Raw genomic sequence first — 24,648 nt, forward strand, 5'->3', positions numbered from 1 at the left:
GAACATCTTCCAAGCTGCACAATTGTATTAGATCTCATATGCGTGCGAATCCAGCTGGGGGCAGCCATGTTCTCCATAAAGCTGGTGGAGGGGTGAGCTGCCTGCTGAGCCAAAAGCGGACTCAGACGCCTGAGTAGGAGGCTCTGGTCTGAGTGTCAACTGAGAACCGACGCTGTTGCCGTTAACCTTCATAGACACAGCACATCGACACTGGGGTTGGTGGGATCTGGGAAGACGTTGCCTCGATAATCGACACTCTCACGGCCCTCCATCTAAAATCAGGTAGGAGTATTTTAGTCTCAACGGAAAGGGAGAGCAGTTTTTCCATGACACAATGAGTTAAAAATAACTTTTTATGTTATGACCATTAGGAGCTGCCTGACAGTCACATTTTCACATGTAATACTTTGTCTTGTGAATAGAAAGACAGTATTTTTCAGGTGTTAGTGTCACTTGACTCTCTCTGGAGATTGTCTTTGTTTTGTGTGTGTGTTTATTCTCACACTGCATGATGCTCAGAGACACAACTTAAAATAGAAGTAGTGTAAAGTTTATTTCAGGTTAGGATAGAGACAGACTAACTCATAAAGAGTTCAAAGTCAACAGTGTATCACTGGAGTGTGAGAATATTACATTTCATTTGGCTGACGCTTTTATCCAAAGCGACTTACAATATATATCAAGTTAAATGGCTGGGATGGGCACATATATATATCTGTCTGCTTGATGACATGTGACACAAGTTAAGTATGTTTTCCCCACAACATATTTGATTTCATCTTGGACATGTTTCCATGACTCTGTTTGACCAACTTTCAAAATGCACCACATTTCATTTTTGGCAAACTTTTAGATTATACTCAAAACTAACACATACAAAACGTTAAATACTAGTCCGAATATGATATGTGTGCTGTAGTGAAGCATGTCAATCAGACTGAAAGAGGAAATTCCTAAATGTTTATGGTGACCAGTCTCAATCAGATATGGCCCTAATAGGATTTAGTTTGCGGTCCTACGAGTACAAAGATAGTAAATTGTGTGATAATAATCTTTGCTTTAGTATTAATGCAGAGTCGACTAGCTCTCTGCTTGTGTTCATTATGTCTATGTTTTTCAATCTTCTCCTGAAAGTTTTTCATTTGGTAATGCACATCAACATAAAGTGTACTAACATGTATATTTTCTATTTCAGAATGGAAGCTCAAGGTGGAAACAGACTCAGCTGTGGGACAATTTGTCTGAAGTATTTACTTTTTCTCTTTAACATTCTGTTTTGGGTAAGTCAACAAAACTCTATGTTAAGAGCTCCTTTGGATACTGGGATAAATATGAATACCATTAGTTGTAATAATAAACGTTTACCTATAATAGCCATATGCCTCAGAGACTAACATAGAGGTTCCTCTTACAACACTGTGTCATATCACAGCTTGCTTTCATTTCTATTGTTGGAGAAACAACTTCCTTATATTCAATGAAAATGTGTATAATGCCCCACATAGTTTCAATAAATACAATTATACAAAAAAACCTACCCATCAGCTAATAAAAACTAATTTAGCTGAAAGTTTCTTGAGGCTGGCAGGGAAAGAAGAAGGCGTTGTCCTTTTGCATCACTGTCACATTTTAGGAGCTCTTTAAAAACATTATGTGGAGCATTCTTCATAAGAGCATCTGGTTTGAGTTGTTCTGATAACGGTGCGTTCCTTCAGCTGGCAGGAGCGGCTGTGCTGGCAGTGGGAGTGTGGACTCTGGTGGAAAAGAGCGACTACATCAGTCTACTGAACTCCAGCTTCTACTCGGCCTCAGCTTACATCCTGATAGCTGCCGGGGTCATTGTGATAGTGACCGGGATCATCGGATGCTGTGCCACTCTGAAGGAGATGAGGGCTCTCTTGATTGTGGTAAGATGGAGCAGACGCAAAGCAGTGCCCAGGGACCGAGAAATTAAATTACATTTAAATATTAATATAGTTAGATTTTTCTTCAGTCCCCTGAAGCAATAACCTATTTTTAAAAGAATATGTCACCCCCAAAATAATTGTTTGTCTACAAATCCCTCCATGGGGAAAGAGGAAACAAAAAATTGAGAGAATTCCTGATGAATTTAAGTAAACGGGGCACATGCTTAAAGACAGGAACACTTTATCAAAGCACTCTTTTACAAGCACTCTTTCAACTTGTGTAATATAATATCACTTTATTCCTCTAGTCGTATGCTCAATAATTTCCAACCAAATAGAAACTCTTTTATTTGCTATAATGAACTCTAAAATGTGCTCTTTCACTGATGTGCTACTTGTCTGTCACTGTACTGTTGAAGCAATAGCACTGAGTTTGAGCCTAAATGCATGTGTTTGGGAAGTATTGAGCATACAACTGGATAAATAAGACATGGATTATTTTTGCACAAGTTGTGTGAGAGTTTGTAAACAGATGTTTTGATATAGTTTTCCTTTTTGTTCTAAATCTAAAATGCCTCTGTTTTTGTTTCATCGTTCACAGTAGATGTATGCGAGAAATATAAAGTTTGATATAAGAATCTAAGGAAGTTATATACACATGATCGTTTTTGGGGTTTAGTGTTCCTTTAATTATGTTGAATCAAAAACCAAGGATAGCCCCTTCAAGCTTCCTGTTTATACACACAACCTGTCCGAGTCGTCGTGTGTTGAAAGTTAATCCCTGGTGACCTTCTGTCTCGTCTGCCTGCCTTCAGTGTGGGTCATTATGTCCGGCAGGGCTGTCAGATACAACAGACAAGTCACGCAGAGTGTGTCTTTAAGAGTTTAGATTTAGAGTGCGGCTCATGCCAGAGGAATGAACGGCATCGCAGGACTGAAGAGTGTGTGAGAGAGACAGACAGACACTAGTGAGAGGGTATTATACAGAAGTAAAACTGCACAAGCTCTATGACGCTATGTCTAGTTCCATATTTACCACAACTGTAATAATGAGTAACATCCTACCCCCCATTTGAATCAGTAATTCACTGGAGTAAAACTTTTATTTTGTTTTTAAGTCATGAACAGGTACTTTTTAAAGCTATTGCCATGTCTAAAATTATATAAAATGTCGTATGTTAGCACAGAAATGCACTGTCTTGTAATGCTTGAATTGATATGTTTCAACTTCAGTTCATTTATAGCTCTGTTCATGTTTATTTCTCGTCCATCCCCTTCAGTATTTGGTCTTGTTGATCTGTATTTTCCTGCTGGAAATCATTGCTGGCGTGCTGGCTTACATAACCTACCAAGAGGTAAAGTATTTTACATATAGTATACTGACTGATAGTCCAACATAAAGTCATTTTCAACCTAAATATGTCTTTATAAGGTCTTGAACAGTGTGTACCAGATGATTGTATTGTTGTTCACTAGACACCATTTATATGAGATTGGACTGCAGCAATTGAAAAAGACAATTCCTTTTCTTTCTGTATATTTTGGTTCTTCCATAATCCCTTAATGTTTTGAAAACTATTCATTTTTTCTTCGTCATTTCTATTCAAATGGTTTTACCACTGAAGAAACACCTGCATGTCTGCACTCTGTTGTGAAATCTTCTCTGCATGCCTCTCTGTGCATGTTTTTCATTTGTCCTGTTTTTCCATCCTTCTCACATCTCTCTCTTCCTCCCTTTTCTTGCTCCAGTGTTTCCCTTTCTGCTACCAGGTAATCTGCTGCCACCTGTCTCCATTTTATATCAACCTGTTTCTCTGACAGGTTGATATAAAATGGATTGTTTGCACTTATTCAGTCGAGAAACACACAACTTATTTGCAAATTTGTATTGTTTTCCATTTGGTAAATGTTCACGTAGAGCTAGACATTGCTCATATATTTTGAGTATTGTGAGTCCATTGAACAGGTAAAGAGGAATGTTACAAGGGAGGAAAGAAACTTGACATGGGGTTATTTTAATTAAAGGGATGACATTTTCAGATAGCAGATATCTTTTTTTGAGTAACCACTAAAGTTGTGATTTCTTACTCTCAGCTGGATGAGGAGCTCAGACAGAACCTGAAGGTGACCATGCAGGAGAAATACAAGCAGCCGGGCGAGAATGGCGTCACGCAGGCTGTGGATAAACTCCAGCAGGAGGTGTGGAAATTACACTTTATGTTTAAATCACAGATGATTTAAGTGCCAGACGGACAAAAAGTAAGACCACATCAACAACTTAAATTTGGATAGCGATGTGAATACAATTCAATGTTAGTCAACGTTGTCTCCTCTTTTTCTCTCATCTATTTAATGCAGGCACACTTATATATAAAGTACACAAGCATTTGATGACACGGCCGTGACGAAGGCTTATGTTTATTTTGTTTGTGAGGATAATTGACACCTTTATTCTTTCTTCTGTCCCTCTCTGCACCGGCTCCCTCTCAGTTTAAGTGTTGTGGCAGTTACAACTCCTCAGACTGGAGAGACTGTGCGTGGATCCAGGAACCACACAACAAGCGTCTCGTTCCTGACAGCTGCTGTAAGAGTCCTGATGACCTCTGTGGCCTCAGGGACCATCCCTCCAACATCTACAAGGTGGAGGTAGGGAGAGCGGTCTGAGTGGATTTCAGGGTTCTTACGGTCATTAAAAACCTGGAAAAGTCATGGAAATTCAAAATGCTAATTCCAGGCCCTGGAAAAGTTATGGAAAACAATATTTTTCCCAAAGTTTTGGAAAAGTCATGGAAATTTAACTAAAGTTGCATCAAATATAATTTATATTTTATCTAATCGCCAAAATAGTAATACTATAATGATAATACATACTGTATAGTAATGAAACGTAAAATGGCATTTAACTGTCGAGGTATTTTGCTGGTGAGAGATTTTAGTTGCTTTAGCGTGAAGAAGCTAGTAAGCCTACTATTGGATTTGTTTTAGATAGGCACAACATGTTTCATATGCAGACCTTATTTTCCTGTTCCATGTTAAAATAAACAATGTTCAGTGGTACCGCTGAGAAAGAGTAATGTTTTTGGTCATGGAAAATTAGGTAAAGGTCATGGAGAAGTCATGGAAAAGTCATTGAAAATCATTGGTGAAAAAGTGTATGAACCCTGGGATTTGGATTAATGTGAAGTTAAAACTATGTATTAATTGATTTCCTCTCTCATGCTTCCAGGGAGGCTGCATTATGAAACTAGAGGAGTTCATCCTGAGTCAGTTGTATATTCTTGGTGCAGTGGGCATTGGGATTGCATTTTTACAGGTAAAGAGCAAAATATAACTTAACATTAACTTATTTTGTAATGTTAAATGCTAAACAATGAACAATGGTTTACTTTGTGCAGTGGGAAATTAACCATTTCCTCTTTTCTTTTCTCTTTCAGCTTGTGGGGATGATGTTTACTTGCTGCCTCTATCAAAATTTGAAAGAGGATCCGTACTGATTTTTGACTTTCTTTAATAATGCAGATTGTGTAAATTGTAAAATGTTTAAGTATTTTAATTCCCCGTTATTAACTGAGTTGTGGATGCTGTGAAGTTGCCAATTCAAAGTATAACATGATTATTGCCAAAACAGCTACTAAAGATGATGATGTAATGCTGCTGGGCAGCGATGTCCTTTTTATGCTAAATGCCATTGCATGCTCTAAATACATTCTACTTTTTATCAAAAAATATAATGTGTGGATAAACATGTAACCAAAAACACACGTTTTAAAGAGCATAGAAATATAAGCAGCGTGTTGTTTCATTTAACAATCAGAGATAGTCTTGTTGATTATCTTGTTTTTTATCATATCGTGTTTACCAACATTTTAATAAATAATATATAAATCAAAGATATTTTTTGTTTGTTAAAATGCAAATAAAATGCTTGCCATTTGAACATTGTCATTTTGTGACAGTGAACTTTTATTCTGAAATCCTGCAGCGGATGTTGTTGTCAGCTGACAGTACTTCCTCCTCCTCGCGGATTTTCTTGCTTGAATTCGCTCACAATTACATTGTTATTCATTTCCTTAAACAATATTTAATGTGGAATTAACACAAAAACAATTGAAATGTCTGCAAAACCAACTTGTCTGATTGTGGCGAGTGCGTCTCCTCAAGGTGAGTCAGTGCTACCGGCTGATGTGTAATGTGACGTTAACAGAGATAATAACACAAAGTGAGTTTACTACAGAGTTTTCTATCAATTAGAGCTCAGCTGGCGTTATTTATTAACTTTAATAACAAGTTAACTGAAGTAAAACATATTTTTCTAGCTATCTTTTTGCATAACAGTAAGGCTAAGTTTTCTGTGATGAGCTCTGATGTTTGGTGTGTTTTGATCTTCCAGGGGTTTCAGCAGCTTCTTTCCATCAGTCCTTCAGCCTCTGTTCCTCCGTGTTCAACCTCCAGACAGCCACACCTGGGGTAATACTGTTGTACCTGCTTTAGTGGATAGTCACTAAATGCATATACTGAAGTATTGTATGATACACGTGGAAACAGAAAGGAAACTCTGTTTTAAACCAAAAATGTGTACATAAACCGTAAGAAGGTAGAAGAGCAACGCCTTATTTGTAGCAATGTTTCTGGTTGAATTGTCCAATCAGACAATTGTTTTTATTGCAGGGAAAGCCAATAGACTTTGTTGGAGTGGATGAAAGCACTGCTAGATGGGTGCAGGACTTCAACGTGAAACCCTACGCAACACCAGCCAAACTTGAATCCATAGATGGTGAGGAAAATTATTTCATGGTAAATTGGCTGTTTTCATGTGCTCTGGTGGTTAGACTTTGCTCAGTCATGTCATGATGACCCTCTCCAGGTGCTCGATACCAGGCGCTGCTCCTCCCAGACTGCCCCGGGGCGCTGAACGACCTGGCACACAGCGGGTCTCTGCACCGCATCCTCACACACTTCATCTCCCAACAAAGTGAGTGTGAGGCTAACCTTAAAAAACTGTCAGTATTTAAAGTATAAACCTGGTGTGTAGAGCCTTGTTTGTTTTTCTGTGTGCAGAACCTGTTTGTGCTGTGGGACAAGGAGTGTCCGCGCTGTGTTGTGCCACAGAGGGACAGAGGTGGATCTTCAGTGGATACAGCTTAACAGGGGTAAGTCTTCCTCAATTAAACATGAAGGTAGTATCAAGGGCTGTGATATATCCTTTCAGCAACAACATAAGGAGGTCAAATTGTATGCGAAAAATGTGTACGTGCAATGTAAGGTAAAGCATATCAATTTAAAAATGTCATGCTACAACATTTGTGCTTCTTTATATGAATATGTAAACTTGCAGAGTTCTCGAAACAGGTGCTGCATCATCACATGGTGAAAATGATTGTATGTTTTTGTGCTGCAAAAATAAAAAAATATTGCAATGACATTTTATTGAACATTTTGGATTTCTTTTTTAATTCGTGTTATTGTGAAGATGATGCTAAATGTTATTCCGAATCTAATTGAACTAAAGGGATTTAAGCTTTCCGAACCCTGTAAAGAAAAAATTCAAGTGTAATATATTTAATCACAGTTTCTATTTCTGCTGAAAGCCCTCAGTGTTTGAACTGGTGCGGAGGCCTGACTTTGCCAACCTGCCCTTGGTCGTGGAAGACTTTGTGAAAGACAGTGGTGGATCGTACACAGGTGAGCTGAACTGCAGAGCATGGACATTAAGTAGGTAGAGTAAATAATAAGGATTTCTAAAACTCTCTCCTGTTTATATCTTTGTTTTACAGCAAGTCAAGAAGATGCCGTGCATGTAGTCATAGACAGACACCTAATAACTGGTCAGAATATGCAGTCAACATCACTTGCTGTAAATAATCTAATCCTGCTTTCAAATGCCAAGTGAAAAAAAAAAAATCAGGAGCACTCAAATCCATCAACTCAGTTGTTTCACATTTGTATTCATGTAAATAAACAAACATTCATCTCAGACAAATATTGGAAGACACTGATTCAGAACAGATGTTTGGCACCACTGTAAATACAACTTCATAACTTTCCAATGTTGTAATTATAAACTGATAAAAGCCACACAATCAAATGTCTTGATTTATAATTTGAAAAAATGAGAGAAAGCAGAAGCAGTTTTGAGAAAGCAGAAGCAGTTTTGAGTATGTTTAAAGAATCTTCACAGCAAGCAAAGCTGCGACTGAAAGCAGAAATGTGAGCAGCAGAATATTTCTGGATCTGGACTGAAGAGAGGCTGCAGATGTCTGCTGCTCGCGAACAAAAGAAGAATGTACCCTTCATTTAAAAGTTTTACCTATTGATGATCATGCACTCTGTTGTGTCACTGCACTCTGACTGAACTGTACAAGTTAAAAAATGTTACCACAATTCTACCAATGAAATGGAATAAAACATACTGAAGTACCTTGTGTCTGCTGGTAGTACCTTACGAATTAACAGATTACTGTTTTTCTCATGTAGAGAACATTTCAACATTTTCTGGTCCAATAAGCTGAATTGTATTTAAATACATTCTTTCAGATTTCTAACTCAGTAACAAAACACACAAAAGTATAATTCCTGCATACAGAGCTTGATCTTTTGATGCTTCCCTGTTCAAGGAAAAAAGAGAAAATCCCATGTGCTGATGCTCCAAAGTCCACAGGTGTCACTACTGGAGCCAACTCTCATAGGAGATCATAGAAATAGTCCAGTCCTTGTCCTAATTCCCATAAGGAAACTCCTGTTCCCAGTTCAGTAGCTAAAGAGATCCTCAGGTATAGTGACTGTAAAATAAGTAAATTATGTTAAAGTAGCAGTAAACACAATAATAACACTTTGGTTAAAAAAGTTATTTTCATGATCTAAAAATGTGCAAAAGACTTACCTTCAATGAGGGATAGTACACCACATGCTTAACAGCGTTGTTCCTATAAATTAACGTCACAAATTGTGTTAGAAGATTGTGTCTGGAGATTTTATTTGTTAATTGTTTACTTTAAGATAAATTAATTAATTACCTCTTATAATTGAAGTAATGCTCTGCAGACTGTTCGTCCCACAGAAGTTTTGGCCTATTTTCTCGCAAAATCTCGATGTACCTGCAGGAAACCAGAGACAAGTTAGATCATAAATAGATCATTAAATTATTTTCACAGCCTTTTACCTATAGACTTCTTAGCTTCTTGTTACTGAATGACACAAAACTGTAACACCAAGGTTTGGAAAAAAAAGTGTGTAAAAAAATAATTACGCTAAAATATAACTGAAGTATTCCAGTAGTAGTCACAGTATTAGCTCACCTTCCTCCCAGGAGTGGCTCCGTTCCCTGGCTTGCAAAATCAAGGCCATACATATTGAGTCCAAGCAGGATCTTTTGCCTCCACTGAGTGTTGGGAGCTAGCTGGAGAACACAGTCTCTCATCCAGGGCAGGGGGGAGCTCGGGCCCGCTCTATTGAACAAAAACAAACCCATAGCAACTCAGAACATTGTCAGCATTAATACTGTGCATCTCCTTCTGCATCACTGGCTCTCTCACCTGGCACCGCTGGAGTAGTCGTACGTCATGAGGCTGAATCCATCCACGACAGGGGCCAACTGCTCAAACTCCTCCCTGCCAAACAGCCCCGGCTGCCCCGTACTGATAACGACAGGAAGGAAAAGAAGCAAAAGGGGGAGTCAGCACCAATTTATTCGGATTTATTGTCACTGAAAGAAAATGATTCTACTCACCTGGTCACAGCAGGAGGGATGACAAGAATGCAGTCTAATCTTTTAGCCTTCAGAGTCTCACATATGTGTTTCACCATATGTACAAGCTCCCTGTATGAAGATTATTTTACATGTTTGATTATTTGTATTGCCTTCTTGAAGCGTCAGACAAAAGAATAGTAATAATAAAGAAGGGTCAATAGGATAACTCACTTTCTTTTGTCTCCGCCCAGCTGGCTCCACACCTCCAAGGTGAAACCATCGAAACCTTCAGTCTGCAAAAACACAGCTTCATTAGACACAGGACAAAAAACACTTTCGCAAGAGAGTTAAAGCTAAACAAACCAATTTTTTACCTTTGCAACATCCACCAGCTCACTTCCCAGCTCTTCAATTTCATCTTCACTCGCCAGCACACTCATGTAGTCCTGGTAAGACCAGCCATCAAATAACAGCCGAGGCACTGAGGGTAAACAAATGTAAGCAAATAAAACCAACAATAGATTCTCATCCGACACTACTTGCACACATTCACAGATCTGAATTGTGGGCAGTGGAGAGGACATCTACTTACCCATCCTGACTTTTTTGTTAGACTTGCGTACAGCTTTGACCCAGCCTGGAGAGACAGAAAGAGCCCTTTATTAACATATATTACTAAACACTTCCTATTTGACTGTCAATGACGCAAGTTCTCTACCTGGGTCATGATCGTGCAGTCCGGTAACGTCAAAGGTTTCAGGTCCTCGTCGGCGGACCTGAAGCCAAACTGGACACAATGAAGTCAGTTTAGCACCAAACATCTTGGCAACGTCGTAGCCGTGGGCATTCCACTGGAGGATAGGGGAAAAAAGGACATGTGATTACAAAATATTGAGTCAAAACATCCTACACAGGAAGGATAAGTTCAAAGTAAAGGACCGTTGAAGTATATCTTAATACAACAGCTGCATGTCTACATGTTTAATGAAACGGTCTCTGCAATACTTTCTCCTCTCCATTCTAAAAATCGATAACATCCTGGTACAACAGACGGCCGTCACACTGAGTAACTTCTAAAGTAGGTAGCAATCACTCTTTTATTTTATCTGCAGGTTTTTATAAATTATTTGATCGATTATTATTATTAATATGAAGACTTTTTTTTTTTTAATATATAAATATTATCATGAATGTGGATAAATACTGTATTTTAACAATACGGTATTCTATTTTTCACATTTGTTATTATTTTTTTTTTTAATCTGTTCGAAATAAAGATTGAAATGAAATGATTAGTTGTTTTGTTTTTTAGAGTCGAATACACCAAAACGGATATGCTCAAATTGCGCTTTTTCCAACAAGCAGTGTAGAATCAACAGATCTTTAATTTACCATTGCACGAAACTGCTCTTATCTTTTCTGTAGATAATGCAGCATCAGAGGCATTTGACATTCTTGCTTGCAATATTAGGTCAATTATAAATAGATATTCAAAAAGTTGCCAATTATTTACTCAGGACTTAAACTTGTAGCAGAGTATTTTTTCTGTGTAGTACCATATCCCAGTATTTCTTCCGGCAATGCATAGTCTGTGAGTATTGCATAAATTATTAATCTAAACGTATCGTTTAATGCTGTGTTGTCATGTTATACAGTCTATGTTTGAACAGTAGCAAGGGAGGATGTAGATGTGTTTTTGACTTACAGGTGTGACATATCCAAGCACTGGTCCTTGAAAGGTTCTTTTGATCCGAGCCCAGTTTCTCTTTTCCTCCTTCACTATGTCTTTCCAGAGCGGGTCTGACACAACCAGGCCTCTCTCCAGAACAGACAGCTCAGATAGCGATGTCTAAACAGTGAGATCAAAATTAACAAAACATTTCAGTGACAGATAACAATCATATTCATGACTACAAACATGACAAGTGGATCATAAGGGGCTTCTTCCTGATTCTGGACAGTCAGGTAAGCCCAGTGAAATGTCAGGCAGACAGACGAGAGGTTGTTTGACCTGCAGCACACAGCTCACACTTATTTCAAGGTAAACACCAGAAGTTGTACTCACCTCAGCATCAGCTGCTTTATGCGACTTCTTTGCATCCTTTTTTGAAAGAGTGGCACTGACCAAACAGAAGCATGAGATGGCGTGCAGCAGAAATAATGTCGTTCTCATTTCCAAACAAAGGCAGTGAAAGGGAGCAGTGAAGCTGTTTAATATAAAATGTGTTAGCCGCTCACAGTCTGCAGGTTTGCTGTGCAAGTGCTTCCTTCCTGAATGAGATCTGGTAGATAAAACCACCCAGCATATCCTGCTGCGGTTTGAAGACTCACAGAACAACGAGCCAAAAAAGACCCGTTCACACTGCTGAAATGTACAGTTAATGACAAACAACCTGGTTCAGACTATCGGACGGGTTGATTGACAACTTAGCTCAACGTGTTTCTTTCTGGAGCGTCAACGAAGCTGGGTGACTTCCGGTTGCGTGTTTTTCAAAATAAATGTATGTGAGTGCGCTAAGTCATCTGAGCCGATAGGTGGCAGTGTAACTATCATGCTAACAAGCTAGCGCAACAAAAGAAGACGGCAATGAGTTCAACAAACACACTGGTGTAATGTAGATATTTGCAGGATATTTCAAAGTTCTCCCGCATGAATAACATTAAGGTTTCTGCTTTCTGCTCACCTGTGGTCTCTTCAGGTAACTACATTATCAGTTGAGTGTCATTTTCTCCTGCTAGCTGTAGCTAAAGTTAATCAGTTTTTGAGTGCAGTGTGGTTAGCACTTAGCAAGCTAACATGTCAGCATTCAATAAGCTTTTAACGTGTTTATACTATTGACTAAGCTGTACCCTGCCTGTGTTCCCTCGTTTATTACCTTACATTGTTATTCCTTATATTAAAGTGGAGTTAAAAGTATTTGTCACTGAGGTGCAGTGGGTATGGATGTTTAAAGTTGCATAGTATGGATATATAACAAAGTAGAATTACCTCACTGTAACTGTACTTAAGTAAAGTTCTTGAATAAATACAGTTAGCTACATTCCCCCACTGATGAGATGTACCCTTGATAATGAGAGAACTATCATATCCATAAAGGACAACAACAGTTTTTAGTATGACCTTTTCTGTTTTCTATTGTCTGTAGCCTAAGGGAAGTGTAACTAACATAATGTTTTGGATCTGTGCTGAAACATTGATAATCTTTTCTGTCTTTTTAGTTAGCAATGGCGGTGGAACAGTTTGTGTCAAAAACACTTGAGCTTCTACAGGAGGAAAGGGAGGCTGAAATAGAGGAGAACAGGTAAGAAAGAATAACATCCAGACTGTAATACTTAACTTAATAATTGGATAATTTGGCAATTTTGCTATGCACTTCCCTGAACTTAGGGATTTTGGAAAAAGATCCTACACTCCAAAGAATTACGCTTGGTAATCCCTCTACCGGACTTACCTTAAATCTGTGACTAAAACACTACAATGTCTTGTTTTGTGCCTGCAGGATATGGCAGGAGAACACCTCTCTGAAGGATCTTCAGAGTAAAGGGGTTTGCCTGCTGAAATTGCAGATAAGCAGTCAGTCCACAGGTCTGTACGGTCGCACAGTTGTCATCTTCGAGCCACGGAAACATTTGGGTTTTACATCTCTGCCAAGCAACAGCTTTGGACCTGGTGAGAGGGAATATTTAAACGTCAGATCTGTGTGTTTCTGTGTGACTGTAGTTTAATTATTTTTGCTTAATAATTAAACATTTATGTCTTTGTAATAGGTGACATAGTGGGCTTGTATGACACTGGTGGATGCACCGCAGCCTCACAGATTGGCACAGGGATAGTGACAAGGGTCAGCCAAACTGCGATAAGTGTGGCCTTTGATGATTCTAACGATGGCCTCAGCTTCGATACAGATGGTCTTCACAACCTCTTAAAATTGGCAAATGATGTTACCTACAAACGAATGAAAAAGTGAGTGACATCTATAATATAAGACAAAAAAAAAGAGAGTTATGCAACCTGTGAAACATATTTTTACTTTTCCTGTGCTTGCAGTGCCTTGAATACATTAAATGGATACAGAAATGGACCAGCGGCCAATCTGATAGACGTTCTCTTTGGAGACTCAACACCTTCTTCACAAACACAGCCAAGTAAGTGACACTGAAATTGTGCCTACTGGTAGCACATCCAAACTTTTCAAATCAGCAAAAATCTTACAATACAAAGGACTAACTCTTGGTATCCTATAATGTTTCATCAGACGAGTTTAAATTCTTTAACTCCAACCTGGATGATTCCCAGAGAGAAGCTGTGTCCTTTACTCTGTCTCAGAGAGAATTAGCTGTGATTCATGGACCACCAGGCACTGGGAAAACCACCACTGTGGTCGAGATCATCCTGCAAGCAGTCAAACAAGGCCAAAAGGTGCAGAAAGTTTATATTTATTAGTGCATGTGTTAATACTTTTCCTCCTACTTATTATTTCCTTACATTTATCTGAAGTTGACCTTTTCGTAATTGAATGATGTGTTTGTGCAGGTCTTGTGCTGTGCTCCATCCAACGTGGCGGTGGATAATTTAGTAGAGAGGTTAGCCCAATGCAAGGCTAAAGTCCTGAGGCTGGGTCACCCTGCCAGACTGCTGGAGTCCATACAGAAACACTCACTGGACGCCATCCTCGCTCAGAGTGACAGTGCAGGCATCATTGCAGACATCCGTAAAGACATGGACAAAGCATTTGTACGTATTTAAGTGTGTGGTCCTCTTACTAGCATGTGTGACATTTTGAATGATTTCTAATATATATTTTTCTCAAGGTGGGAATAAAGAAGATGCGTGAAAGAGGAGACCGGGTGAACTACAAAAGGGAAATAGGGGAGCTAAGAAAAGAGCTGAGGACCAGGGAGGCAACAGCCATCGCCCAGATCCTCAAAAGTGCTGATGTTGTGTTATCAACCAACACAGGTCAGTTAGGGCTCCGGGTGAAGATAATGTATTTCAGTGATGATGAAAGGCAATCAGAGAGCACTTGTTTGTGTCTGCAGGTGCTTGTCACACTGGTCCGCTGAAGTACCTGCCAGCGGAGCACTTTGATTGGGTGGTGATAGACGAGTGCGCTCAGGCGCTGGAGAGCAGCTGCTGGATCGCCCTGCTCCGAGCGCGCAAGTGCATCCTGGCTGGAGACTACAAGCAGCTTCCACCGACCATCAAATCACAAAAGTAAAGAAACAAGAACCCAATTTCATCTTTTTGTGCATTCATATGTTTTAAAGAATTCATTTTATATTGGTCCTGCTGCAATCATTGAAATATTGTCCTTAAAGCCCCATAAAACATTAATGACGTTTTTATTCTTAGCAATAAAAAATTCCAATGAAATAAAAATGGAGCTTTTAAGAAATCATAAAGCTTTAGGGTCCAATAGTAATTCACCAGGACTGTGTGTGTGTGTGTGTGCTTTGATCAGAGTTTATTGACAGTGCTGGCAACAAAAGCAACATCTAATAAAAAACTCAGCGCATTTGAAATAAAAAGCTACGTTCCGGATTGGTGCACTGAAATATGTGTCCTGTCAAACCAGTTAGAAAATCACAGATAAAAACACAAACACAGTAGTCTTTTATATAAAATTAAAAAAAACACTTCCAATGTAGTTTTCTCTTCAGCACACCTCAGTCATAGTAAGATGGTGTTTGAGAAATGCAATCAGGGTCTTTTATATGATCATAGTTGCACATTGTTCTTTTTTTTTTCCACAGGGCTGCATCAAAAGGCCTGTCCCTCAGCCTCATGGAGAGACTCATCCAGATGTACGGGGACTCGGTGGTCCGCATGCTAACAGTCCAGTACCGCATGAACAGTGCCATCATGGACTGGGCCTCCAAAGAGATGTACCAGGGACGACTTACCGCTCACAGCTCTGTGGAGAAACACCTGTTAAAGTGAGTGTAAGCTTGATGATGGAGAGTCTCTAATGTTTTTATATCCACGGTGAATCGAAAATGATACAATTCTGTCTTTGATGCTGAAGAGATCTACCTGGAGTCGCCTGTGTTGAAGAGACCAGCACGCCGCTCCTTCTTATCGACACAGCAGGCTGCGGTCTGAGCGAAATGGAGGTCACTGAGGAGCAGTCCAAAGGCAATCAAGGTTAGTCATTTTTATTGTAAAGAACACATCGTTTTATTACAGATAGGGTTTTATGGGATCTGACCGTGTGTATACGTTATCCTCAGGTGAGGTCGACATCGTTGAACTGCACATAAAGGCCTTGACTGAAGCTGGGGTTAAAGCTAAAGACATCGCTGTTATCGCTCCGTACAATCTACAGGTAGGTCACTGATTGGAGGAAATGTACTGTAAAATACATGTTAACTTAACCTCTACGACTGTACTGTGTCAAAGCACTATTTGCATAATTTGTATTGCATATTTTATAAATAAAATATCTAAAATTTCAAAGGATTAAAAATGAAATACCCCAAAAATAAAATGTAATACTGAACTAGAACTCTAAACTGACATTAAAAGTTATGTACTCAATAAAAGGTCAGAAAATAGTAGAAAAATGGCATTCCCAGTTTCTCAAAATGTTGACATTTAAATGTTTCGAACGATATTCAATTTAAAATGATATAAAACAGAAAAAAATGATCTCTATATTTCAGAGGCTGCAAACCTTTTTCTCGAAAAATTATTTCAACAGTTTATCATTTATTGACAGTTGGAGAATGTTCTTCTTTCAATCAACTGTTCAATCAGTCGACCAGTCATTGCAGATTCATAAAAAGTAACTCATTGATGTTCTCGTCTCTGTAAAGGTGGATCTTCTGCGTCAGAAGCTTTCTGCGAGGCATCCTGAGCTGGAGATAAAGTCAGTGGATGGATTTCAGGGCAGAGAGAAGGAGGCCGTGGTGTTGTCCTTAGTTCGGTCCAACAGAAAAGGTCATTTATTTAGCTAAAAAAATGATGTCTGATTCTGTAACACCATGAATGTTAGCAGCACTTATTTATATATTTGTTAACTCTTTTAATTCCAGGGGCAGTTGGATTTCTGTCAGAGGACCGACGGATTAACGTGGCTGTAACGCGTGCGAGGCGTCACATCGCTGTTGTGTGCGACACGCAGACCGTCCAGAATCACGCTTTCCTGAAGTCCCTGATCGATCACATGACTCAACATGGCGAGGTCAGAACAGCATTTGAGTACATCCAAGACATCGTGCCACAAAACTACACCCGTGACCCCAAAGACACAAAGTCTTCCAGCAGCTCCACGTCCACCAAACAGAAGGTCAAAGATCAGCCTCCCAGCAGGACGAAGCCACCGCAGAAGAATTCAACCGGAAGCAGCGCTAATGAAAATACTGCAGGGAAAGAGAAGCACACAAAGTCCAGCTTAACATCCCTGACAGAGGAAGAGCAGAAGAAGAAGAACAGAACTGCTGAGATCACGGCGCAGGTGGAGAGCTTTCTGAAGGACTCAAATCAGAGTGAACTACAGTTCCCATCATCCTTTAACTCTCATGACCGCCTGCTGGTTCACCAGATCGCTGAGGAGATGGGCCTCGTGCATGAGAGTAAAGGGGAGGGGAAGGACAGGTGCATCACTGTCGCCAGACCCCTGGAGTCAACACCCGCTGAGGAGCCACCACAGGAAGAAGAAGAAGAAAAAGAGAAGGAAGAAGAAGAAGTCCAGAATCCCCAGAAAGAGCAGCTGTCTCAAACTGCATTAGACTTAAAAAGTTTACATTTGGAGCGAATGAAGAGGGAGCAGCAGAAGAGGGAAGATAACGCTCAACAAAAAAAGCAACAAAACGTCACCCTGCCAGCTCAGGCCCAGGCATCGAAGAAACCAAAGGCTGCTAAAGGTAGTAGAAGCATCTCACCTGAAGAAGCACTCACCAGTATTTGTATTTTTGATTACTCTTACTCACATCTTTTTCTAGATTTTTGTTTTATGCCAGAAAAATGTTTATTTCAGTTTGTCATAGTCCAAGTTGTTGTCTTTAAAAGTCTTGTTTTTTCTGTCCAAATCCCCAAATAATTGGCAATTACTTTAGTTTACAATTGATTATTTGCCCAATTGTTTCAGCTTTATTTTTAAATTGATACGATATGATACACTTTATTGTCCTTGTAAGGAAATTTGATTTGGACCGGTCCTGCAGTTCCATAGAAAAAGCAAATCATAAATACTACATAGTACGTGATAAAACACAATACCATATTCACACATGACTTATGTACACAGACGTACATACACGTATACACAGACAACACACTGACAATGACCACCTATTTCACAAACCCCAAGGCCAACAACAACAACAACTGTTATTTTAATCTGTCTGCTCCGATATGTTTTCAGCTTTGAACCTTTCCATTTGTGTCCCAGTAAAGAGTAAAACGAAGACAGGCGCCTGCGGCATCGCTGCTGCCGCCGCTCCAGATGAAGACTTCGACACACTCATCAACGCCGTCATAAAGGCTGAACGTGTGTGCAGTTTCCTGAAGTGCAAAGCTTCTGTGCTGATGCTCGGACAGCTTTGCCTGTTCTGCAACAGGCAGTACTGTCTCAGTCATCATATACCAGAGGTGAGACCGGAACAGACCCCAAAGAGTAGATGGTTTTTTTTTTACTATGTAGTCGTTTTTTAAATCCATGGAGGAAGGAAAGTATTTTATTAGTCTGTGTATTGATAGTTCGCCATAAGTGACAACCTAAATATAAGAAAGGTGTTGTTTTCTGATCTGATGTCATGTGTTGCACCTTTTTAGGTTCACGGCTGCGGAGATAAAGCCAAGTCTAATGCTCGGATGAGAATAAGCAAGGAGGGCGTTCTTTACGCCGGGAGTGGGAAGAAGGATAAAACCATGGACCCCAACAAGAAAGCCTATCTGCAGAGGAAACTGGATTCTAAACTGAAAGATATGTCAACACAGAGGAAGCCAAAACCAAAAGAAAATGAAAGTTAATAACATCAAATCAACTCTACATATTTATATGACCTGAGACTGTCTTCTGAATAACATAAAACAATTAAAATGTTTGAAAGTGTTATGTCTTATTTCATTCAATTCACAGTACAGTGTCATACAATTTGCTGCTGAATTTCATAGAGAAACTATTCAACATCTTCCTCAACTCAAGCACCATGCATTATTTCATTACCTATACAGTATGATGCCTGTCTAACCATCAGATACAGTACAGTGTCATGTAACTTCTGCTGAACTTCATATTGAAACTTCTTACAAAGTCTCCCTCCACTCGAGCACCATGTGTCTACTGCATGTGAGACAGGAGGCTCGTCTCAATAGCCCTCCTCCGGGACTTGACCCGGAAATCGATCAAGACACGCCATGTTGAAGGACGTCCCAATAGCTGAAATGCACACGGAGGAGTCGAGGAGGGGTGAGGGAGGAGGGGTGCGGGAGGAGACGAAAGGGAGGATACACGCATCTTACGGAGGCGGAGCTAAGACGCAAGGAAGGGACGCGAGTGAGGGAAAGGAGGAGTCGAGGAGGGGTATTGAGACGAGGCTTCTATGTTCAATGCTACTGTCTGAGGACAGATGATCAGCTGGCTGCAGTGTGTCCCCTCTGCATTCAATCCAGGGGAGAAGAAGGGAAAAATCCTCTCTGTGAATCTGTCTTTGAATGTGTATATTGTCGTCGAATCGGCCTCATTGATGAAAACAACCTTTCCTTTATCATAGTCCAGCTGCACAGTGATCTTCTCAGGTTTCTGCTTCAACACCAGCTTGGTGCGAGGTGAGGTCTGAGCCCAGAAAGAGTCTCCGTTGCTCACACCGATCACCCAGAAACCCTCGCTGGGGTTGAGGAAGACGGTACTCCTCCTCTTGATGGACTCCCGGGCCACTCCGATGTGCCAGTCTTTGCCCTGGACCACCTCCACCATCCAGCTGTGCCTCCCTGACGTGAAGCCGCTGGCCCCCAGCACACACACACGGCTGCTGAAGCGTTCAGGGTTATCAGGGAGGAGCTGCTTACTGCTGAACTGCACACAGGTCAGATCTTCAGACAGCTTCAGGTTGGACTGGGCCGTGTTTGGATCCAGAGTAATCGGGACTGAAAGTATCAAAAACATTCAGTACATTAAAGGTCCCCTATTTCATCAATATATTATAGTTCTGTTATACACAAAACACGTATTTGAAGTGTTTGGCTCGAAATACCAAACAGATCATGCATTGTAGCATCCCATAAACCCCTCTGTTTCAGCCCTGTTTCAAAAGTGCTGATTCTCTGTCTGTTACTTTAGATGAAAATAAGGAGCCACTCCCCACGCCCCTCTGAGAGATATTAGGCTTGTTTGAGACGAGCTGCGGCTCGCCTCGAAAGTAGACGAGAATAGCCGATCGCAGCCGGGGGAGGTCTCAAAAAGCTCGCCTGAAGTCGGACAGCTCGGAGTCGGCTTCTTCTTCTTCTTCTTCTCTCGGTTTTTTGGCGGATTTCAAACAACTTTAAGGTGCATACTGCCACCTCCGGAGTCGGCTTGACTCGGTTTGCATTTATAAATGCACACGGCATCTATTGCACGTCTGTCCGTCCTGGGAGAGGGATCCCTCCTCTGTTGCTCTCCCTGAGGTTTCTCCCATTTCCCCCTTAAACTGTGGGTTTTTCTCTGGAAGTTTTTCCTTGTATGATGTGAAACGTAAGGACAGAGGGTGTCGTATTGTCATACTGATATTCTGTACAAACTGTGAAGTCCACTGAGACAAATGTAACATTTGTGATATTGGGCTATAAATAAACATTGATTGATTGATTGATAAAGAATGGACAAATGTGTTTAATCGTTAATGTCAGATATGTACTAAGTAAATACATTTGTTCCTGCTCAAGATTAGATTCAACTTTATTGTTATTGCACAGATTACAGGTACTGAGACAACGAAATGCAGTTTAGCTTCTAACCAGGAGTGCATAAAGCAGTAAAGTGAAAAGTAATGTACACAATCTACAGAATAAAATATAGAATGAATTGAATGATGAATAAACAGTGAGGGGTATGAATACACTATATACACAGTAGCCTAGCCTAGTATGAACAGTGTGTTGTATGAATATGCTAAGATATATAAAGTATGACAACGGTAAGCAGTGCAAGTGTAGTATACAAATATATAGATATTAATTTAATGATGATAAACATTGTGGAACAATGATGAAAAATGTGAATGGAAGTGGCGACGTAAAACTGACACAAAACAACAACACACTTTTGCCGAGCCAATGGAGAGTTTCATCACCAGCACGGGGTAAAACCCACCAATGAGCGCTCAGCTCGAGATACCAGCGAGTCGTTTCCCATCAAGCATTTCGCTTCCGCAGCCCGTGGAGAGAAACTGCGCCGCCTCGCCGCGCCTCGCTCTCAAGTCTGCGGGCGTCTTTGTCCCGCGAGATTTCAACGTCTCATGTAGGCGAGCCTCCAGAGCAAGTCGGACAAAATGACTAACCATCATGCAACGCACTAGCAAGACGTTGATCGCAATTGCGCAGGTCTGCGCAGGTCTCGCTTGTCTCAAACAAGCCTATTAGGTTCAAAAGAACACAATGGTGCTCTAGGAGGAGATTCAGGTGATAAGGTGGGGGGGGTTACCTTGGTTGGTGATTGGCTAATGGTTACACAACCCAAAAAACATTATGACATCACAAACTGGCCAAAATCTGATCAGCTCATTTTCAGACAGGTTTTTATATAAATGGATCAGGACAAGAAGAGTGCAAATCTTTTTTTGCTGAAACTTTCAGAATCTCTTTACACAGAGGGGACACATGCTTATGTATAAAATACATGAAAAAGTGGATTTTGCATAATAGGTGACCTTTAAAAAACAAAAATATTCTTTACTTATAAGCCATTTTCTGTTCACTCACCACATGTGAGTGTGCTGGCCATCTTCTTCCAAACTTCAAACCTAAGTGAGCCCAGATGCTTTGCAGAGTTGATCAGGATATCTCTGATACACTGCGGCTCTTGATTGGTGCATTTGACCCTGAAACATGTTGAAATAATTACAACATTGACTTATGTAGACAGTTAGGGCTACGTTTGGCAGATGGTGAGTTACACATACCTTTTATTTGTCTGCTTGTAGTCCTAAAGATCCAGAAAGAAAGTGAATAAATGCAGCTCATTATTTAAATCTGAGGTGTGTAGTTATACGCTCAGCAGGGGTCAGGTGTTTGAGTAAGCAGTGATAAAAAAATAAGCACCTGTACACTATGAAAACACAAAACTATTCCAAAAGGATAATACATCCAAATATTTTGAGTGTATGCATGAAAGGAAACATTAAAATAATACATGACAAAAGGAAATCACACTCATAAAGTTAGACACCAAGCTCCTAAGGCCATGAAGGTGTCATTTGCTCATTACATTACATTACATGTCACTTGTTAGACGCTTTTATCCAAAGCAACTTACATATATACTGTGGGCAATCCCCACAGGAGCAATTTGGGGTGAAGAGTCTTGCCCAGGGACACAATGACATGCTGACTGCAGTGGGGTTTGAACCTGTGACCCCCTGATCAGAACATCAACGGCACGCACAACCCACTGCACCACACTCATAGCTTTGAAATGTTGATCAGCCTGGCTGTGTTTGACAGTAAGTCACACCTTGTCAGAGCCTATTGTTACATATATTATACTGATCAATCTGGTATGTTGTCGTTAAGAAGGATTAAAATGTCCATTCAAATACATTGGTGGTCTGCAGAACGTGCACAGTGGTTGCTCTTAGCATCTTGTGGCACTGATGGGATTTATAAAGCCGTTATCTATGGTAAAGCCAGTCATTTTACCTCTACTGCTGCTTTTGTTTGTGTTATTGTGTGACTTTGGTTATACCGGACTCACAAAACTTAGCTAATTTTTTCAATATGAATTTTTCAGGTGTCTATAATAAGTTTTGCCTCTGCCCCTGTTGACAGCAATGCATTGCTTTGCTCCTGTTCCCTTATTGCTGTCTGTTTCTGGGGGGGTGCCATCGACCACTTAGTGTAGCTTATACACCGACTATGGATAAACCTCATATATCCCCACTTTAAGAAAAAAGCCGTATTGTCATGTAAACAATGGCAGTAGATGTACCTGTAGAAATGTTAAATCCTTGGCTCTGAGGGCCCCCTCGATATCACTGATGGTGGAGTAGAGGGTCTTGATTTGCTCCTGGATGTTTTCCAGCTTCTCACACATCACCTGCGTCTTGATCTGCTCCTCCTGTCTGAGCACATTCAGCCTGCTGTTCTCCTCCTCCCTGAGGAACAGGTGCAGCTTCTCAAACGCCTCCTTTATCGCTGCCTCACCTTGATTCACTTGGCTCTGGAATGTGTATGGATATATTTTTGGCAGACACATAAAAGAATATTTGTGAGTCGTCCGGGAAGGAACTTTCTATCTTGGCGGAAACTGAATGGGTGAGACTAAAGAATCAGAATTCAAATATTAGAGGCACATCAAAACACACAATTATATCTTTACCTGTATATAGCGTTTGGTTTCCTCCCATTGCACCTTTGTCATGTTCAATAATCTGAGATGTTTCCTCAAGGACTCCAGCATGGCTGAGATTTCTTTCTGAAATATTCAAAAGATTAATAATTGAGTCTAAATCTGGAGCTGAAACTATTATTCTATGAATTGACAAAACATCAATTTGCTACTTTTCTCAGTTTTATATCTTTGTAAACTAATTGTCATTGAGATTCGGACAAGCTGGTTATGGAAATTATGATGGATGATTTTTTATAGATTAAATAATGTATCAATGATTTCAGAAAACAATGAGTTTATTATGAAAGTAATTGTTAGTTGCAGCTAGGGCTGTGCGATTACGGCAAAAATCATAATCACGATTATTTGGGTCAATAATTTATATCACGATTATTAAATACGATTATTCATTGACTTTGAAAAAATCAATTTATTGAACTTTAAAACAAATACAAATAATAATTTGAAGAGTATCTTTTTAACTGTTGATTACCCTGAACGTATAATTCAACTGAAAAACCAATACAAAAATAAATAAAATGATACATTTAAATAAATAATATCTAAATAATAAATACCAATAAACAAGATCAACAAATATTTTGGAGCGCACTTCCACAAGCTACTAAACATATATAAATATGATAAATTCAAATAAATGAGACCAAAATTAATTAGATCAAATATGTTGCAGTGCACTGTCACAACCTAGAAAAGCAAAATAATTGTTTTTTTCGATTATGTTGTTTTCGTAATTGTGGCAGGCCAAAATCGTGATTGCGATTAAAATACGATTAATTGCACAGCCCTAGTTGCAGCCCAATCCCCTTTTACACTAGAAGAAAAACAACCAGTTGCAACACATCTTCACTACAGACAAGTCATGTCTTGTCTCGTGTTGGAGAATATTTTCAGTAAATCCACTTGTTATTTCCCCAGTTTCTATTTTTACTCTACCTTTTTCTGTGTGGCGGCCTCCTCCACTGGGCTGCACTCGTGAACTTTGTGCTGTTTTGACGTTTGGCAGACGAGGCAGATGGGCTCGAGGTCATTGTGACAGAAAATATTCAGCTTCTCGTTGTGAACCCGACAAACGTCCCGATTGCTTCTGGTCTTTAACACTTGATATTCGTCCGCAGCTATCTTTAGTTCCAGGTTGATAGGAGGCCTCCCAAGGACAGACACAGCCTGACACACAGGACATTCTCGACATCCTTTCCATTCCCAGAATTTCTTTAAACAAAATCTGCAAATATTGTGGCCACAATTTAGGAGCACGGGAAGGTAGTAAATATCAGAGCATTGAGGACAAAGTAAGTCCCCTTCAGAGAATGAGAGCGCTGCCATCAGAAGGAAGATTTCCTTCAAAGTGAGCTCACAGGGAAACAAACCTCCAGTGGTTCAGGTGTCGTGACAGAAGGCGGTACGATGCTTATCGCTTGGTTGAAACTTCTGTAAATGTTGGCAAACTAGTACGACTGGTTAAATGCTCGTTGAATATTCCACATACGGTAACAAAACTCTT

At 40.0% G+C, this 24,648-nt stretch overlaps 5 protein-coding genes across 7 annotated transcripts; 3 read left to right on the forward strand and 2 right to left on the reverse strand.

Annotated features, from left to right (window-relative positions):
* Positions 1 to 97: 97 nt before the first annotated feature.
* Positions 98 to 5,584, forward strand: cd151 (CD151 molecule). 2 transcript variants are annotated; one of them, XM_034141235.1, is made up of 9 exons: positions 98 to 282; positions 1,196 to 1,280; positions 1,716 to 1,907; positions 3,188 to 3,262; positions 3,657 to 3,677; positions 4,002 to 4,106; positions 4,398 to 4,553; positions 5,134 to 5,220; positions 5,342 to 5,584. In XM_034141235.1, the coding sequence occupies exons 2-9, from the start codon at positions 1,197 to 1,199 to the stop codon at positions 5,399 to 5,401; spliced, it is 780 nt and encodes a 259-aa protein (XP_033997126.1). In that variant the 5' UTR covers positions 98 to 282; position 1,196; the 3' UTR covers positions 5,402 to 5,584. The 2 variants fall into 2 exon arrangements, with proteins under 2 accessions (XP_033997126.1, XP_033997127.1); XM_034141236.1 differs by lacking the exon at positions 3,657 to 3,677 and having other exon boundaries at positions 102 to 282.
* Positions 5,585 to 5,897: 313 nt separating this feature from the next.
* On the forward strand, positions 5,898 to 8,324 carry gatd1 (glutamine amidotransferase like class 1 domain containing 1). Its single transcript, XM_034141237.1, has 7 exons — positions 5,898 to 6,068; positions 6,298 to 6,374; positions 6,576 to 6,681; positions 6,772 to 6,879; positions 6,966 to 7,057; positions 7,496 to 7,589; positions 7,682 to 8,324. The coding sequence occupies exons 1-7, from the start codon at positions 6,020 to 6,022 to the stop codon at positions 7,795 to 7,797; spliced, it is 642 nt and encodes a 213-aa protein (XP_033997128.1). The 5' UTR covers positions 5,898 to 6,019; the 3' UTR covers positions 7,798 to 8,324.
* Positions 7,832 to 12,049, reverse strand: chid1 (chitinase domain containing 1). The gene is made up of 12 exons (XM_034141234.1): positions 11,660 to 12,049; positions 11,300 to 11,443; positions 10,313 to 10,445; positions 10,187 to 10,231; positions 9,969 to 10,075; positions 9,826 to 9,887; positions 9,634 to 9,723; positions 9,440 to 9,541; positions 9,203 to 9,352; positions 8,921 to 9,001; positions 8,788 to 8,830; positions 7,832 to 8,686 (listed from the first exon to the last, which is right to left on the reverse strand). The coding sequence occupies exons 1-12, from the start codon at positions 11,765 to 11,767 to the stop codon at positions 8,588 to 8,590; spliced, it is 1,164 nt and encodes a 387-aa protein (XP_033997125.1). The 5' UTR covers positions 11,768 to 12,049; the 3' UTR covers positions 7,832 to 8,587.
* Positions 12,050 to 12,158: 109 nt separating this feature from the next.
* Positions 12,159 to 18,649, forward strand: ighmbp2 (immunoglobulin mu DNA binding protein 2). The gene is made up of 16 exons (XM_034141230.1): positions 12,159 to 12,293; positions 12,814 to 12,896; positions 13,095 to 13,264; positions 13,363 to 13,558; positions 13,643 to 13,740; positions 13,851 to 14,014; positions 14,129 to 14,329; positions 14,407 to 14,554; positions 14,635 to 14,809; positions 15,349 to 15,531; positions 15,621 to 15,739; positions 15,826 to 15,920; positions 16,411 to 16,534; positions 16,630 to 17,460; positions 17,988 to 18,187; positions 18,371 to 18,649. Exons 2-16 carry the CDS (start codon positions 12,820 to 12,822, stop codon positions 18,566 to 18,568), a joined length of 2,979 nt encoding a protein of 992 aa, XP_033997121.1. The 5' UTR covers positions 12,159 to 12,293; positions 12,814 to 12,819; the 3' UTR covers positions 18,569 to 18,649.
* On the reverse strand, positions 18,579 to 24,509 carry LOC117491322 (zinc-binding protein A33-like). 2 transcript variants are annotated; one of them, XM_034141233.1, is made up of 7 exons: positions 24,081 to 24,470; positions 23,112 to 23,207; positions 22,722 to 22,952; positions 21,697 to 21,719; positions 21,497 to 21,615; positions 19,138 to 19,684; positions 18,579 to 18,894 (listed from the first exon to the last, which is right to left on the reverse strand). In XM_034141233.1, exons 1-7 carry the CDS (start codon positions 24,468 to 24,470, stop codon positions 18,879 to 18,881), a joined length of 1,422 nt encoding a protein of 473 aa, XP_033997124.1. In that variant the 3' UTR covers positions 18,579 to 18,878. The 2 variants fall into 2 exon arrangements, with proteins under 2 accessions (XP_033997124.1, XP_033997123.1); XM_034141232.1 differs by lacking the exon at positions 18,579 to 18,894 and having other exon boundaries at positions 19,062 to 19,684; positions 24,081 to 24,509.
* Positions 24,510 to 24,648: the final 139 nt, after the last annotated feature.

This window comes from Trematomus bernacchii, unplaced genomic scaffold (genome assembly GCF_902827165.1).
Source record: "Trematomus bernacchii unplaced genomic scaffold, fTreBer1.1, whole genome shotgun sequence".
Lineage (NCBI taxonomy): Eukaryota > Metazoa > Chordata > Actinopteri > Perciformes > Nototheniidae > Trematomus > Trematomus bernacchii.